The sequence below is a fragment of the Miniopterus natalensis genome, chromosome 2, assembly GCF_054644295.1.
Source record: "Miniopterus natalensis isolate mMinNat1 chromosome 2, mMinNat1.hap1, whole genome shotgun sequence".
Taxonomy (NCBI): Eukaryota; Metazoa; Chordata; class Mammalia; order Chiroptera; family Miniopteridae; genus Miniopterus; species Miniopterus natalensis.
The window spans coordinates 93,368,901-93,385,232 of NC_142082.1; the positions used below are offsets into that span (position 1 = coordinate 93,368,901).

At 43.2% G+C, this 16,332-nt stretch overlaps 2 protein-coding genes across 4 annotated transcripts in view; both read left to right on the plus strand.

Annotated features, from left to right (window-relative positions):
- The first annotated feature begins 4,082 nt into the window (after positions 1-4,082).
- On the plus strand, positions 4,083-15,162 carry PEX26 (peroxisomal biogenesis factor 26). 3 transcript variants are annotated; one of them, XM_016195787.2, is made up of 6 exons: positions 4,083-4,187; positions 4,299-4,663; positions 5,641-5,781; positions 6,225-6,520; positions 8,150-8,293; positions 14,724-15,162. In XM_016195787.2, the coding sequence occupies exons 2-6, from the start codon at positions 4,434-4,436 to the stop codon at positions 14,741-14,743; spliced, it is 831 nt and encodes a 276-aa protein (XP_016051273.2). In that variant the 5' UTR covers positions 4,083-4,187; positions 4,299-4,433; the 3' UTR covers positions 14,744-15,162. The 3 variants fall into 3 exon arrangements, with proteins under 3 accessions (XP_016051273.2, XP_087670532.1, XP_016051272.2); XM_087814406.1 differs by lacking the exon at positions 14,724-15,162 and adding an exon at positions 11,674-13,815; XM_016195786.2 differs by lacking the exon at positions 14,724-15,162 and adding an exon at positions 10,771-11,706.
- TUBA8 (tubulin alpha 8) overlaps positions 14,734-16,332 on the plus strand; it is a 47,835-nt gene continuing 46,236 nt past the window's right edge. Inside the window, exon 1 of the mRNA XM_016195783.2 lies at positions 14,734-14,808. The gene's annotated coding sequence lies outside the window, so the exon portion shown is untranslated. The remainder of the gene's footprint in view (positions 14,809-16,332) is intronic.

Genomic DNA, 16,332 nt, shown 5'->3' on the forward strand with positions numbered 1-16,332 from the left:
AAAACCTCTTTCCTGCTCTGACTTGGGCTCTCAATGTTCCTCCTTCTCTCTCTGTTTCTCCCTTTGTCATCTCTAATCTTTGCCCAGTTCCTATATGTCTTTCACCACCATTTACCCTAGTTCCTACTGGTTTTGTTTGTGGTTTTTAATCTAGTAAAATAGAAAGTTCCATTTTAAAAAAAGAAAAGGAAGAAGAAATATTTAATAATTTTTCCAGCTTTGCCATTGAAATGTGTTTTGAGCTTTAGTTTCTCATCTATAAACAGAAATAATAACAATATACCTATGTTACCTTGCTCACAGTTTTGCTGTCAAGCTCAAATATAGTAAGTGAAAGCACCTTTAGAGCCAGTATTATGTATTAGTTAAGGAGAAAGACGCGGGAGGCAAATTGCCTGGATTAAAGTCCCAGCTATACAATTCTTGTGTGGCCTTGGGAAAGTCACTTAGTCTCTTTGTGCCTTGATTTCTTCATTTACAAAACAGGGATGACTCTTGAACTCTTGTCACAGGATTGTTGATGATTAAAATGAGTTAAATGTGAAGTAGTCAGAATAGCGCCTAGCACATAGTTAATACAATACTTTATGAATTAAGTCATCATTATTATTGTTGTAAAGTGCTATCCAGAATAATTATGATTATGATGATTAATTCTTAGATACAGAAACAAGTAAGAATTCTTCTGTGCCTATATGGAGAGGAATAAACAGGAAGCACTGAGTTCTGCTCTGAACTACAAGTTTAGGCTTTTAAAAGGGCCATAAAAATGCCATCTAACTGACGAAGGTCTGGAGTGAGGGAGGCACACCCCTTGACTATCCTGGAAAAACATCATTTCCACCCTGCCATATTTATCTCTTTGGCTTACTTCGGACCAAAGGTCCACTCTATACATGATCCTACTGCATCCAGACCTTTGCCACCAAATGACCCTATACTGAGGGGCTCTGACTGGACGAGATGTGGTTAAAAGGGCAGCTATGGGGCCTATCTATTGTCACAAAATGTAGAACCAGCTTGGGGAGGTCAGGACAGGCTGGCTGACCACAGATGTGGGTGCTTCTGACCTTTGTAAGGAAGAGTCAAGAGTTGGATTCCAGGTTAGAAAGTAAAATTATAGAACTTTTAGGTGGAGTGAGATTCTTCTCCTTACTCATTTCCCAATATATTATACTGTCTCACCTTATATTAGCTTAAGTTATTCCAGTGATTTAAAGAGTTCAATGCACTGTGAAATGGACTCATCTGATCCTCAGTCACTTTATATGGCAGATGTTGGTATCAATGTGCTCAGATGAGAAAACTGAGGCTCAGAGGAGTTTGGTGACTTTCCAGGGGTCACCTGGCTTAGTCACCAAAGGAACCAGGATTCTAACTGGTGTAGCTCAGCTTTCCATCTAGAGCTCTTTTTGCTACAAAAACACCAACACATTGCCTGCTCAAAGCAGACTGGGTAAATCCACATTCACAGATGAAGGTGATAAACTGATACACTGAACACCCTGCCAAATGGAAGGAATGACACCAAGTTCCAGAGCTTGGGTAGAATGTGGATTTTGTGTTCCACTTACTTGACTAGTTTTCCGAAAATAAAAAGATCCCAACAATACAAATATTAATATGGGCCAGGCCTTATAGATATGGCTTTACAGATAAGGCCTTATTTCCACTCCTTGTTTTATCCCAAGGAGAGGATAGGTGGTTTCAAAGCTTGCATCATGAGCCCTGGCTAGGTTTTTATAATACCCGTTCACTCTCCATCAGGTGGAATGAATTTACTTATGTTTAGAATTGCTGTCTTAGATTGCGAAATTCTGTGTACATTCAGACACAGGTGAGATGGTAGAGAGTCATAGTAAACATATGTTGAAGAATCAATTTGTGGGCACAACAGTGTTAAAGATTAAGTGATGACATACAGACCACTATGAAAGCCCTGCATAGTCAAAAACAAGTGAAACACAGAAATAGAACAGAATCATATTTTAATATGATTTTTAGCATTCCACCCACCCCTTAAATATCTTGACCTCATTTTGGCTGCTGTGGCAGCCACTAAGTAGGCAAATTTGTTTCTGGCAGGTCTGCTTCTTTTAAGACTGTGCTGCCACCTCCTGAAAAAAATTGGAAATAGCAAGACATTTCTTGTTAGGGATTAAGGAAGGGGTCTTTTTCAGGCAGCAGCCATTTAGAGGTGGTGCTCCTGGAAGTGAAATGATGTGGCTGTGCCAGTCTGCACTCACCCAAGCCAGCTGAGGTCTGTTTTCTGGTGTTCCTACAGCTTTTCTGATTTTTCAGAGAGACTTCTAAACCCAGTTCTGAGAATTTTTTTTTCTTCAGTCCAATAAGTGTGTTATTACTAATGATCTTCATCATCTGATGTCAAATCTGAGGTAGAGCTGATAAAACACTTTGGTAAGTTCAGTCTTAGACCGATCCACAGTTTCCAGGGCTCTTTGCTTGCCTTTGTTTGCTGTGTGGGAATGCATACTGCCTGGTAAGGAAGAGGGACTTAGGATGAAACTCCTCCCAAATGACCCTGAAAATGTGTTGGTCCCAAGGGCAGCGTTCCAAAATCAATAGTGATTCCTCAGACAGGGTCTAGTCCTGAGCATGACAAACACATTTTTTCTCTGCTCTGCCCCCAACCCTGTTAGAAAACAAAGTTAATTGTAGATAGCAACTCCACCCCACCGCTGTTGTCACTCCCAGTCTCTCTTCTCTATTTTACTTATTTATCCTTAGCATTTATTATTGTCTGACATACTACTATATATATTTTACTTCCTTGTTTTTTGTTTCCTTTCACTATGATGAAAGCTCCACAAAGGCAAACATTTTGTCTTCTTTGTTCATTGGAGGATCCTCAGTTCTTAGAACAAGGCTTGGCACCTAGAAGATGGGGTAAGTTCAGTCCTAACTTCATCATCTTATGTGGTTATAGGGTTCATACTTATTTTTCCTTAGAGTCTGATGGATTTGATGTTTCTGCCTCTGCTTTTCATGAGGACTTTCTACAGAGAACTGAAAGCCCAGCAGATGGGTGTGTATAAATCTGGGGACAAGGGAAGGGGATCTATGATGTGAACAGGCACATCCCCTGTGCCTGGCCTGTCTAATCATGAGGGGAGTAAACAATTCTAGAGAAGCTTTGGAGAGAGTTCAAAAGGTAGGGGACTGGGGAGAAATTAAATCTGAGAGAGTTTATTATGAAGTACAGAATATAAGTAAATGTAATTTTATGTATCTGTGTAAAATTATTTGATACTACTTATTATAGCTACAATTCATTGAATACTTGCTCTGCTCTGGAACTTGATTATAAATTGCATTACACACTGTATCTCTTATTTATGTGACACAATGAAGGCTCAAGCTTATGTAACTTGCTTGTGTGATGATCGTGAATTCCCTGAAGAGAAAGCATAGACATAGTCCCATCCTGCAGAACAGAGTAGTGCTTAAACGTGAGCCTTTGAGCCAAACAGCCTTGGATTGACACCATTTTTGTCACTAGTTGTGTGACTTGAGCAAATTATTTAGATAAGCTCCAATTTCATCTCCTGTAAAGTGGGGATTACAGTTTTTCTGAAGGAAGAGCTAAATGAGAATCCACGTAAAGTGCTCAACGTAGGGCCAGGACCTGCAAGTACTGGACAAACGTGAGCTGGGCCTGGGACACACAAAGGAAAAGTGACAAGTTGTAATGTTTCCTTTCAGTGCCTTTCCTGGTCTGCCCTAATTGCTATCCCTATGGATGCTCAGAATCGTGCATGCTGCTCCATTTCCTTACTGGAATTTCTTCATTCTGGCCTCCGCTAGGTCTGGCTAGTAAAAGGATCAACTCATCTCTCAACACAATCTCACCCTTTGTATTCCCCCGCACCCGTCAGTAAGTTTTCTTCCGGGACAGAGCCAGTTTCTGAGGCGCGCGGCATGCTGGTGGTTGTAGTCCAGACCTGCCCATCTGCATCGAGAGGGACACTGAACTTAGTAGAGCCGGAAAACTACAACTCCCAGAGTCCCGCGCGTGGCCAAAAGCCTCCCGCCAGCAGAGCCGCGAGACCAGAAAAGAGACCTTCTCGGCCTTTGGTGAGGTGGGCTGTTCTTAGGGACGCTTGACCTGCCTTCTCCCGGGCCTGCGCGCATCTGTACACATCGCAGGGCCAGAGAAACTAGGCCAGGTACTTGAGACACGCAGCCGTTCTGCACATCGGAGGTGTAAATTGGTTCCCCAGGTGCCGGGCGAGCCCAGCTTTGACTTAGAATATGGTCCCTTCTTTTTCCTTGTCCAGGACTCAGCCCCCGGAAGGGTTGTGGGCAAGGCAGTGAGGACACCCCACTTCTCCCAGGCCGAATCGGGCTCTTCTGGAGCCCCGGAGAGGCGGCTGCTTGGACGTCTGCAGAGACAGGCCTCGAGCCAGGCTGCTATGAAGAGTGACACGTCGACAGCTGCAGTCCCCCTTAGAGGGGTCAGGGGCGCCCTAAGCAGCACTGAACCCGTGCGCGTCTCCCTCTCGCCGGCGGCGGCTTCGGCTCTACTGGAGGAGGCTGCTGACCTCTTGGTGGTGCACTTGGACTTCCAGGCGGCGCTGCATACCTGCGAGCGAGCGGGCAAGAGCCTGAGCAAGGCGGCCCTGGCGGACGCGCCAGCGGGCACGTATGTGCGGGGCTCGCTTGGGGAGGGACTCAGCCTCTCGGGAGCCTGTCATTCCCAGTGCGCACAGGAAGCCTCTGACGGGCTGGTGTGCCCATTCTACAGAGGAGAAAACCGAGGCCCAGAACACAGCTTAGCCAATTCTTTGCTCCCTACTCGAGTGTGATGGCGTGATGGGAAGATAGAATGTGTATTAAGTGTTAAATTACTTTCATAAGCAGGCTTTGTTCTTTCCTAGCTACACTCCCTGTCCCCAAGTTCACTTCTCGTCTTTGCTGATGAGTGAGAATAGGGTTCTGGTCCTGTTGAACAGTTGAATCAAAGAATCAACCTGGAGAAAACCTTGGCTCTCCATTGCTCTTTCCAATGAGGCTAACCTCTTATGCAATGTGAGGACATCATGTCTCGGTGGGTTGTAAAATTGGATTAGATCTCACTAGGGAGGTGGTGGGTAGAATAGTCAAAGTGGGGGAGCCCTGATTGTGATTTTAGGGGTTGTGTGGGGGGCTTGTTGCAGTAAACGCTGAAGGCTGTGATTCTGGGTGCCTGCAGATACCTCACTGGTTGGTACTAAGGCCAGTGGATTCCCTATACCCACACTCAGGCTCCATGCCCATTTCTTCACCAAGCAAACTGTTAGCTCCAGCTCTCTTTCTACCCACACACCTGTGCTGCAGGTTGTACTTTCTCTTTTCTTGCTCATTTAACTTATTTCACTTGCATACAAAAATGTTGGACAAGAGTTGATTTATCTCTAGGAGGTTTACAGAAACTTTTAATTTCTAGGGAAATGGGCAGTTTTCTCTATGTTGGGGCCCATGAGACCAATTGTAATTGTGAGGCCAACTTGAATACTAATGAGGAGGATGGAAGTGATGGCTGCTAAATTGGGAGCTGGGGAAGAACAGTCCCAGGGTGGAGGTCTGAATGGAAATGGAGGGGGACCACTTCTAAACGTGAATTGGTTTTTCTGCTGACAGCTCCTTGGAAGTGAAATGCTCCCTGTGTGTTGTGGGGATCCAGGCCCTGGCAGAAATGGATCGGTGGCGGGAAGTTCTTTCCTGGGTTCTTCAGTATTATCAGGTCCCTGAAAACCTACCCCCCAAAGTCCTGGAGCTGTGGTAGGTCCTTCTTACTGACTCATTGAATCATTCCAGAAATGAGGATTTTTGTGTTCTTTCCTGAATCAGTGCCTAATATCTTCCTTTCCCCATTCCCTACTATTTCCCTCCAAATCTAATTCTTTTTTCTTTCCAGACCTCAAAACAGCACTAACGGATGAGGAAGGAGGGATTTAGGAGTGGGTTAAAGGAAAGAGGAAGAGAGAAGATACTGGGAATAGGAGATGTGAAGTGGGATGACAGAGTGGAGTGTCAGAATGAAGAGAGAGCTTCTTGCTACTTTCTAGGAATTCCTAATTCTTTCAATGTCAGCATTCAATAGGGAAGGGCTGGAGCATGTGGGGGAGGAGTTGGATAGGAGAGTATAGTGGTTATGAGAAATGAACCAACTGTGGAGCACTGACTGTTCTTTTTTTTTTGGATTGGATTATTTGGGGCTGCAGTGTTCTTTTATATAGCAAAATGCAAGAGCCTGGAGCTGTGCTGGAAGTGGCCAGTGCCTGGATGCAAGACCCAGACAATCAGGGCCTTCCAGAATACAGAGCCTTGGCAGAACTTCACCTGCAGCAGGTGCTGCTGCCTCTGGGCTGCTTGTCAGAGGCTGAGGAGCTAGTGGTGGGCTCTGCAGCCTTCAGTGAGGAGCAGCGCTTAGATGCACTCCAGGCCATTAGCGCAGCAAGGCAACAGCAGAAACACGAACACTCTGACTCTGAGGAGGACCAGAAGCTAAACCAGGAAGGTAGGATATTATCCTTCTGTGGCTTCTGAAAAGTGTAGCTGTGTGCTTTCCTCAGGACCTTGGGGTCTGTTGTGACATTCCTGGGAGGTTGGGAGCAGTTTTTCGTATGAGTAACTTCCAAATCAAAGAATAGGAAACCTGTTGAGTTGCTTAAAAAGCCCAGACACTCCAAAGCTGATGGTGGAAGGAAAATGTTCATATGGGGAGGTGTTGCTGGGTCTTAGGACCTTGACTCTTCTCCTGAAAGTCACCATCTTCTTGGGGTCCTCATATTAGATTTCTTACCTGTACCATGCTGGGCTGGGTAGGATGTTACTCCTCCTTTAAATGCTGGTGCAAATATAGACACAGCTGAGGTATGCTTGGGGTTAGCCGAAGGAAAATGAGAAACTAACACGACAACTTGGTAACTTGACTTTTGAGGTAAAAATTACTTATCTTCAGTTTGGGTGCCACTGCCCAGTCTCCTGTCTGCCTCACTCATGAGACCTCTTGGGTGTCTTTTTCAGTGATTGATATCTACCTCCTTCAGGGACAGCCCACCCCTGAGTGCAGATTTATAAACTGGCTTCTGCAGAGAAACCACTTCAAGACCCAACACCATACACCTGGCTAGTGTCATATAAGGGGAACCTTCACAGGGGTGGGTGTGGGTGTTGATTTGTTACAAAGGGACTTTAAAGGTTCCTCTACTCCAGACCCTTCTCCTCGTTCTTGAATCCTTTTCATCTCCTTTCCCTCGAGTGGTCTAGTGTTCTAGAATAGACATGAATATGTCTAAAGGCAGAACATTCACTATCTCCTGAAGGAGAAAATTCACTGTCTCCTAAAGCAGAAACTTCACTATCGCCTAAAGCAGCTCATTCCATCAATGGGCAGTTCTGTAGGGAAGCTGTTCTTTATCATGAATTTAAGTTTTCCCCCTAGTGGTTTCTAACTTACTGATTTTTTTTTTCTTGGTAATATAAAGAATAGGTTGAATCCTTTTTTCCCCCACAAGAGCCCTTTAGCTGTTAGGAGGCTGTAAACCCTGTTTTTCTGTGTTTTTCTTTGTGTGCTAAAGAGCATGAACTTGCTGAGACAGGATCACTTATTTGCAAACAGGGCTTGTTTGCTTCAGGGATTACCTATGGCTACTCAGGCCCTATGCCTCCTACCAGGACTGGGCACCACTTGTTCTTGGTTTGGTAGTGTTCATGTTTATATTCATAATCCAGGACTTTAGAGTTCTTCACAATGTGTGCTAAGTGCTCTTCATTTTCCTGCATTACGGTGATGATTGACCTATTGCTCTGATAATCAAGACCTATGGCATATATCTTAGGCCAAAATATAAATAATGTTATAAAGTGATGAGGATATTTAGAAAAGCACCAAATATGCCAGGCTTACCTAGTTGAGTAGATATGATCTGTCAAAGTCCTCCCCTAAGGAGATGGTACTCTGATGATAGAGTCTGTCCTTAAAGCATTTTTGGAGCTTGCAGAATCTCGTTTAGAACCATTTTATGACTTGCATGAGTTACAGAATTAACTTTTGTTCAACCCTTATAATCAAGCTCAAACCTCAGATTTAGAGAAGCTGGATCCTGTGACTTACCTTACAGTTATGCCCTGTCTCCCTGACCAGGCTCCTCCCACAAGTTCCTATCACTACTGATGTTGCTTCGCCGGCTTTGGGACTCTGCAGTGAGCCACTTAGTTTCCTTGCCCTTCAAAAAGAGCCTCCTGGCCACCTTGATCCTCTGGCTCTTGGTGGTGAGGTTTGATCCAGGTGAGTGATGAAGCCTACTTCCCCTCCCACCCTTCCTGGAGAAGGGGCAATTGACAGGGGCTGGGCCTGTGGGAGCCCTCTTGGGAAAGGAGGTACCTTCTGTGCCTGTGCCATTTCTCCCTGAGTCTGTTCTATAAGGAGGGATTGCTGGAGCTGAGCAAGAGCTGGCCCCAGCCCACCTAGGAGAGACTAGTGCTACAGCCCATGAGAACAGTCTGGAAAAAGTCCACTGTACCCTACTGACCCTTGAACATTGACTCTGAATCATTGTCATCTACTTTATCATCTACTTTTTGCGGGGTTGAACTCTGAATAGAACCTCAGAGTTTAAAAAAAGTCTTCCTCATTATATGTTTGAAAAATGGTGGTAATTTAAAATATACTAAATTGTAAATGAAATACATATACATTTTAGAAAATGTGGAAATTAGGGAAAATTATAAAGAAGAAAACAAATCACCTATAAGTCTGCTGTTATAATGGTTATACCTTCAGCATTTTTCCACGTATAGAGATATATGGACATAGGTGAATTTTGCGTATCAAAAATATTCTTTGAAACATGGCCTTAAATGGTAAATAATATTCCAATTTACAGAAAATTCTATACTTGACTTAACAATTGCAGAACACTTTGATTATCTCGTATACTGTTTCTGCAGTGCTGTGAAGCAGACCTGAGCTCCCTAAGTACTATTTGGGAACAGCTCTGGTTATTTCCTGAGGATTAATTCCTTAGACATGTAAGCACTGGGCCAAATGATAGGAGCTCATGCTTTTAGTTTTTTTCGTCTTTTCCTCTATGCGAGTTTTGATCTGATCTCTACTCTTCTCATGAATTTAGACTTAGAATAAAATTACATAACTTTTAAAACTGGAGGAAAAAGTGGAAACCCTTATTTGAGTACCTTTATTTTATTTTTCTTTCTTTTCTGGTTGAGAAGGCTGAGAACCACAGAGAAAAGTGACTAGCCCAGGATCACACAAAGAGTTTGTCTTTAAAACTGCCAGTTTTTGATTTAATCTTTAGATTTCAGTTTCCCCCATTTCCCTTTCTCTAATTCAGCAAACTTTTTTTGTATAGCTCAGTGTAGTCCTTTTCACCCCTTTGGTGAACATTGAGCAGTAATTCCCTCTGAATAGCTCTGTTTGCTTCAGGACATAATCACTAGTAAGCCCTCAGGTAAGCTAAGGGTAGTTTGCATTCATTCATATCTATCCTCTGACTTTCTTTTATTTCTTTTTTCTTTTAAAAACTTATCTTTATTGTTGAAAGTATTACAGATGTCTCCCTTCGCCCCCTTTGACTGGCTCCATCCCGCTCCCACCCCCTCTCCAGGCCTTCACTGCACTGTTGTCTGTCCATGGGTTGGCTTTAGCTCAAGTGATTACTTCATCATGGCAGACACTGTCCTCTGTCTTTCTACATTGTTCCAGAGACTTGATAAAAATTTAGAAAAAGTTTTATGGTTTTTATAAGCCCTTTAGTCTCATAAACCCTGGTCTCCCAAGTGCAGATGGCAAGGGACCATTTGAGCTTGCTGTTCGAAAAGCTGCTCAGACTTCTTCAGAAGTGCCCTGGCTGATGGTCCTGACCCTCAATGGTAATTGTGACTCATTGCAGTGGTGGTGCTGTGGGAAAGGAGAACCCATGGATGGGCTGCAATTAGAACTCCGTAGAAAGGATATATAGAAAGTAGTCTGTCATTAGCTTTCTTAAAAAATAACATCCTCCTTTTTAAGAAAGAAAAAAAAAATCAGTTAAAAAATCAGGAATTCAGCCCTGGCCAGTATGGCTTGGTTGGAGCATGAAAGGTGGCAGGTTCAATTGTAGGTCAGGGCACATACCCAGGTTGTGGGTTCGATCCCCAGTCAGGGCACGTCTAGGAGGCAACCAGTCAATGTTTCTCTTTCACATCTGTGTTTCTTTCTCTCTCTTTTTCTCTCTCAAATCAGTTTTAAAAAATTTTAAAAAATCAGAAATTAAAATAATGAAAAACAAACGAACTCAGCTTTAATTCCAAAGAGGTAAATTTTACTTTATTTTATTTCAGTATAATTAACATGATAAAAATAGGTACTACTGTTACATGGCTCCAAATTTAAAAGAAACAGAAATGAATATAGTAAAAAGTCTCTTATCAAATTCATCTCACCAGAAGCAGCCACATTAGCAGTTTTTGGTATGTCAAAAAGATTAAAACATAATGAATTTGAATCTTTTTGTCAGCAAATTTAAGGTCATTGCAGTCTAAGTGAAGAAAGTATATTCCAGAGAATATGTCCTAGAGAAAGTGAAATTCTTTATTGTTGAGGAGGAGAGAAGGAGGAAATAACATTAAGCATGAAAATATGCTTTAAAAAGAATCCTGTATATTCCCAAGTTGGTAGAGTTCTCGAAGGTTGGGAAATGGGGCTGAGTGAAGAGCGGGGGAGTGAAGGAAGGTACATTAACAAGAGTCTTCTTTTCCCTGCAGCTTCCCCTTCTTCCCTGCCCTTCCTCTGCAAGCTGGCCCAGCTCTTCCATTGGATCCGGGAGATTATGTTATCTTCTCTTTACTAGCTCCCCATCCATGACTGAGTGGTCTCCATTCACCTCAGCCTCTCCACTCCCCACAGCAGAGTAACTCATCCATGGCGCCAATTTCCTGTTGCTGACTGGGCCCCTATGGGAGTGGGTCCAGTCTAATTCTAGGAAGAGCTGATTCAATCACACAAACTGTCTTGCTGCCGGAATGCTCTCCCCTGTGCGTCCCACTTTGGCTGGTGTCAGTAGGTCGTGTGGAAACAAAGCAGGGCCAGAGGGCACAAGTCCTCCAGAACAGTTCCCGCTTATACCCAGAGGCCCCTTGTAAAGGAGGAGTTTGGGAATGGAGAGTACATCCATGAAACATTCCATCTTCTTGGCAAAGGCAAGGGGTTGATTTTTCAGGTCAGGGTGTGAATGAAGCTTGGAAGTTCAGAAAAAAACCCCTTGAAAAACTTACCCCTAGAGTTTATACCTGAGAGGGCCCATTTTTTCTTATGCTTCTCTCCATGGATCTGGCCTAGTTGTTTATCTGCAGACAATTCCCATGGTTTTCAATGGACTCAAAGCTGCTTGGGCCCACTCTCTGTTCAGACCAGGACATAGCTTTCAGAACCACCCAGGTGACTACTGAAAACAAAGTGAGCGTTGGCCGGTTTGGCTCAGTGGTTAGAGCATCAGCCCGCAGACTGAAGGGGCCTGGGTTTGATTCTGGCCGAGGGCACATACCTTGGTTGCAGGCTCGATCCCTGGCCCTGGTCAGGGCGCTTGTGGAAGGCAACCAATCGATGTGTCTCTCTCACATCGATGTTTCTATCTCTTTCTCTATCCCTTCTACTCTCTCTGAAAAAAGAAAAGAAAAGAAAAAAAAGAAAAGAAAAGAAAACAGTGAGTCTGCTTCGCTCTTCTCACTGGGTAAAGTGATCTTGCTTGTTGCTTCTTGGGCTTCAGCTCAATTTTCCAGGTGGTTGGTGGCCAAGCCCTATTCTGTTACACTTAGTATTGCTGCCTTCTCTTTCCCTAGACCTTCCCCCTGCCATGCAGGAGTATGTTTATACTTTGTGCAATGGCTTTTTCACCAGGTTCTGCCTGTATCCTTGCCTTCTGGTAGGTACTGTTGCTGGTTCCCCCCTTTCTATGTCCTGTTCTAATTATAATCTATTGTTTGTATAATGGAGAAATTTTTCTGCTTGTGTCGCCTTGAAAAGTAGGCCAGCCTTAGAGGCTGATGAGCTGAAGGTGGAACTGGGTAGTCAGAGGAACTGGAAGGGATGTGCAGAGGGGGCTGGGCAGAGGGGAGACATGGGTTTTGAAGTCAGTGAACAATTTTATTCATTGTTAGGGGGAGAGACGTGGGGCCTCAGCGTTTGAGCACCTGAAATGTTTCAGCGTTTTCTTTCACAGGCCACAAGAATCTTACATGTTTCTGCACAAGTAAATGTAAAATACTAGTATGCCGTCATGATTATGAAAAGCCTCCAGCAGGGGCCAGCCAAGCAAACCATCCCCTGCTAGGACTTCTGTCAGTGCTGATGCCAAGAATATAGGAGGTGCCTTTAGCTTTTCAGGGTTGATTTTCAAGAGTTACAGATCAGCAACTTCTCTTTAGTAAAGTGGGTAGAGTAAGTAAATTTCACAGACCTTTGGGAGATTTAGTCCCTAGGTATTGTCCAACTCTAGGAAACAAATCTGTTCTTTTACACATGGAATTTTAATAGAGTTAACAACCCTAGGAGAGGAAGGGAAGGGAGACAGATAAGCTTTGAGAGCTCTCCTTTAGAATGACTTCTTCAAATGAAAATATGGTCCCATGCCCACAGGATAAAACCTACATTCTTCTTCATGGAATTTCAGGCCCCTTATGCACTGGTTTTGGCTCACACCTCCACTTTCATGTGGGGCCTCTGTTTCTTATGCACACTGCCCTGCAGCTGCCCCACCAGCCAGTTTTCTGAACACTGCATGCTCCCTCACACCTCTGCTATTCCCTCTGGAAGGTCCAGCCCCCCGCTTTTTGCGTGGTGAGTTTCCCAACCTTACAGACACATACAAAGTTACCCCTGGTAATCCTTTCTTAATATATTTTGCTTCCAGCCCCTACTTCATGTCTTTTCTGTGGTAGTGACTCCATGGCCTCATAGTTGTGAAATTTTTTGTTCCCTGCAGGAACTGTGAGCTCTTTGAAGCTGGAAGTATGGCTGGATGCAGTGTTTAAGAGTCGGGTTTGGATCCTTGTTCCACCACTCTCTAGTTGTGTGACTGTTGAAAAGTGATCAAACCTCTCTCAGCCTCAGTGTTTTCATCTGTGAGTTCTTATCTCACAGGGGCTTTGAATGAGTAATTGAGGTCCTGCTTATGAAGTGTTTAATATGTTATCCTGACCCAAGTGAGCTGCATCCACATTGCCCAGCTGAGTGCCTGGGAGTTAGGTGTTCAGAGTTGTTTAAAGGAATGAATTGATATGATAAGAGGTCTGTGTGCTTTTGGTGAGTGTGAGTGGTTTGTATTGTGAAAACCTTGAGTATAAAGAAGACCTGACCATGCCCAACTCATTTTCCTGTCTCTCTCCTGAAGTTCCCCATTATTGTTGTGCTTGCAGCCTTGTAGGTTCTCTGTTTTATTTTGTCCTGAACTCTCCCCACCTACCTTCCTACTCAGACAGGGAACTCAGACCAGAACTTCTCCGATGATTTTGACTTTTCTCAGGATACAGGCTAGCACTCACATCATTCTTCAGCTCTGGGCTTAACAAAGTCAGAAGTGAAGGGAGGACTTCCTCTTAGACTTACACCTGTGCTAATTCGGTAGCCATTAACCATGTGTGGCTCTTGAGCAAGTACTTGAAATTTGGCTGGTCCAAATCGGGATGTCCTTTAAATGTACAATACACACCGACTTTTGTAGACTTAGTACTAAAAAAGGAATGGAAACTCAATTTTTATATGGATTGCAGGTTGAAATGATAATGTTAAATAAAGTCTGTTATTAAAATTAATTTCATCTGTTTCTTTTTACGTTTTTGTGGGGCTACTAGAATGTTTAAAATTACATATGGCTTACATTATATTTTTCTCAGATGGTGCTATTCAACATACCCAGTACACCAAGTTCAGAGGGGATGGAAATCAGAAAAACAGCATTGTATGGTTGAATTTTGCAGGATATTAGATCTGGAAAGATTGTCTGTTATAGCACCCTTCTTTGTAAGTTAAGGAAGTCAAGACCCAGAGAGGTGAATTGATTTGCCTCAAGTCACATAGGCTGAATAAGACAAGGAAACATGACCCTCAAGCCTAGTGCTCCTTGCACTGCATCGTGATTCTGCCTCACTTTCCCTAAAATCAGTTGCTCTCTGACTGAGGCTCGCTGCTAATTAATATGCAGAACTAATTGTTAGTTGATTAGTTCTACATGGTTGTGAGAGCATACAACATAGAACAGACATTTTAAAATGTAGGGGTGCCCATTCCCTTTTTACCATATTGAAAACTCTCCACCCTCCCCTAAGCTTAGAAGCATAGCAACCCCAAGTTTAAGATAACAGGTAATGGTCATGCCTCTTTCCTGTTATTTCCTGGCAAACACAGAGCAGTCTATACAGCCTTCCTGGTAACTACCACAGCCACAGTGGGGAGATAAGAGCAGCTTTTCACACTCTGGACATTCAGTATTTTCTAAATCTGGAATGGCACTAAAGTGGGCTCTGCCACCTGGTTAAATCTGCCAGAGGAAATGGCAGAAAGAGGAAAGCCTGACATGAATTGCAAATAGGGCCCCCAACCACTATATCACCCTCTTTCCCTATCTTGCATGGAAAAGCCTCTGGGCTAAAAGACTTCTACCACTGATACCCACAGGTAGGGCCTGTTGTAATCTGCTGCTCTTATTCTCTGGCTTCCTTAGGCAAGCTTCCTGCAGGCTGACCAAGGCCTTGCTCACCACTCTGCTGTGGCACTTCTATGGACTTAATACATGGAATGTTTGCAAGGTAGGGCCCTTTTCTTCCTCTGGAGACCTTAGGATCTTGGACTGGGAAGAAGCTAAATGAAAGGCAATGGGCATAATGTCTCTAGCAGCCTATGAAATCCCTCTCTGTGCTGTTTCTCCAGTGATGAAGTAGAGATCCAACATTGCCAGCCTCTAGGCGTCTTGATAAAACAACGAATATCTTTCTTAAAGAAATGCATATATATTTTAGAAAATATTAAAAATTGCATAAAAGTAAGTATGGGACTCGTCATCCTACCCCTCAGAGATAACCATTGCTAATATTGGTTGATTTTCTTTCGGTTTTAATTTCTTTATTTTTTATTTTATCTATTTTATTTATGTTCAAAATATTACAGATGTCCCTTTCTCTCCCCAATGACCCACTCCACCCTGCCCCACCCGCCTCCCCAGTCCCTCTCCACACCTTTGTCCATGTCCCTGGGTTGTGCATATATGCATATAAATTCTTTGGTTAATCTCTCCCCGTCCACCTACCTGCCCTCCTCCATCCCTCTGAGATTCATCAGTCTCATCCATGTTTCCATGTCATTAAATCTATTCTGTCCATCAGTTTATTAAGTTCTTTAGATTCCACATATAAGTGAGATCATGTGATGTTTGTCTTTCTCTGCCTGGCTTGTTTGGCTTAGCATAATATTCTCCATGTCCTTCCATACTGTCCCAAAGGGTATGAGATTCTTCCTTACAGCTGCATAGTATTCCATGGTGTAAGTGTCCCACAGTTTCTTATCCACTCATCTACTGCTGGGTACTTGGGCTGTTTCCAGATCTTGGCTATTGTAAGTTGCGCTGCTATGAACATAGAGGTGCATATATTCGTTCTGATTAGTGTTTCAGGATTCTTAGGATATATTCCTAGAAGTGGGATCACTGGGTCAAAAGACAGCTCCATTTTTAATTTTTTGAGGAACCTCCATAATGTTTTCCATAGTGGTTGCACCAGTCTGCATTCCCAACTGCAGTGTACTAGGGTTCCCCTTTCTCCACACTCCAAGTCATTTGTTGGTTTGTTGATGGTAGCCATTCTGACAGGTGTAAAGTGATACCTTATTGTGATTTTAATTTGCATCTCTCTGATGATTAGTGACGTTGAGCATTTTCTCATATGTCTCTTGGCCATCTGTATGTCCTCTTTGGAGATGTGTCTATTCAGGTGGTTTGCTTATTTGTTAATTGGATTTTTTGTCTTTATCTTGCTGAATAGTATGAGTTATTTGTACACTTTGGAAATTAGCCTCTTATCAGATACATCCTTGGAAAACACATTATCCCAGACCATGGGGTTCCTTTGTATTTTGAGGCTGATTTCTTTTGCTGTGCAGCTTTTCAGTATGACGTAGTCCCATATGTTTATTTTTTCATTTGTTTCTCTTGCCCTAGGAGACGTATCAGTGAAAATTCCACTGTGTGGGATGTCTCTGACTTTACTACCTATGTTTTCTTCCAGGATTTTTATAGTTTCATGATTTAAATTTAAGTCTTTTATCCATTTTGAGATTAT

Bases quoted from the DNA above. Each gene is read 5' to 3' on its own strand.
- PEX26 (XM_016195786.2), top strand. From the start codon at position 4,434: ATGAAGAGTGACACGTCGACAGCTGCAGTCCCCCTTAGAGGGGTCAGG. The intron at 4,664-5,640 runs GTATGTGCGGGG...TTCTGCTGACAG, and splicing joins GCGGACGCGCCAGCGGGCAC to CTCCTTGGAAGTGAAATGCT. The intron at 5,782-6,224 runs GTAGGTCCTTCT...TTGGGGCTGCAG, and splicing joins CCCAAAGTCCTGGAGCTGTG to TGTTCTTTTATATAGCAAAA.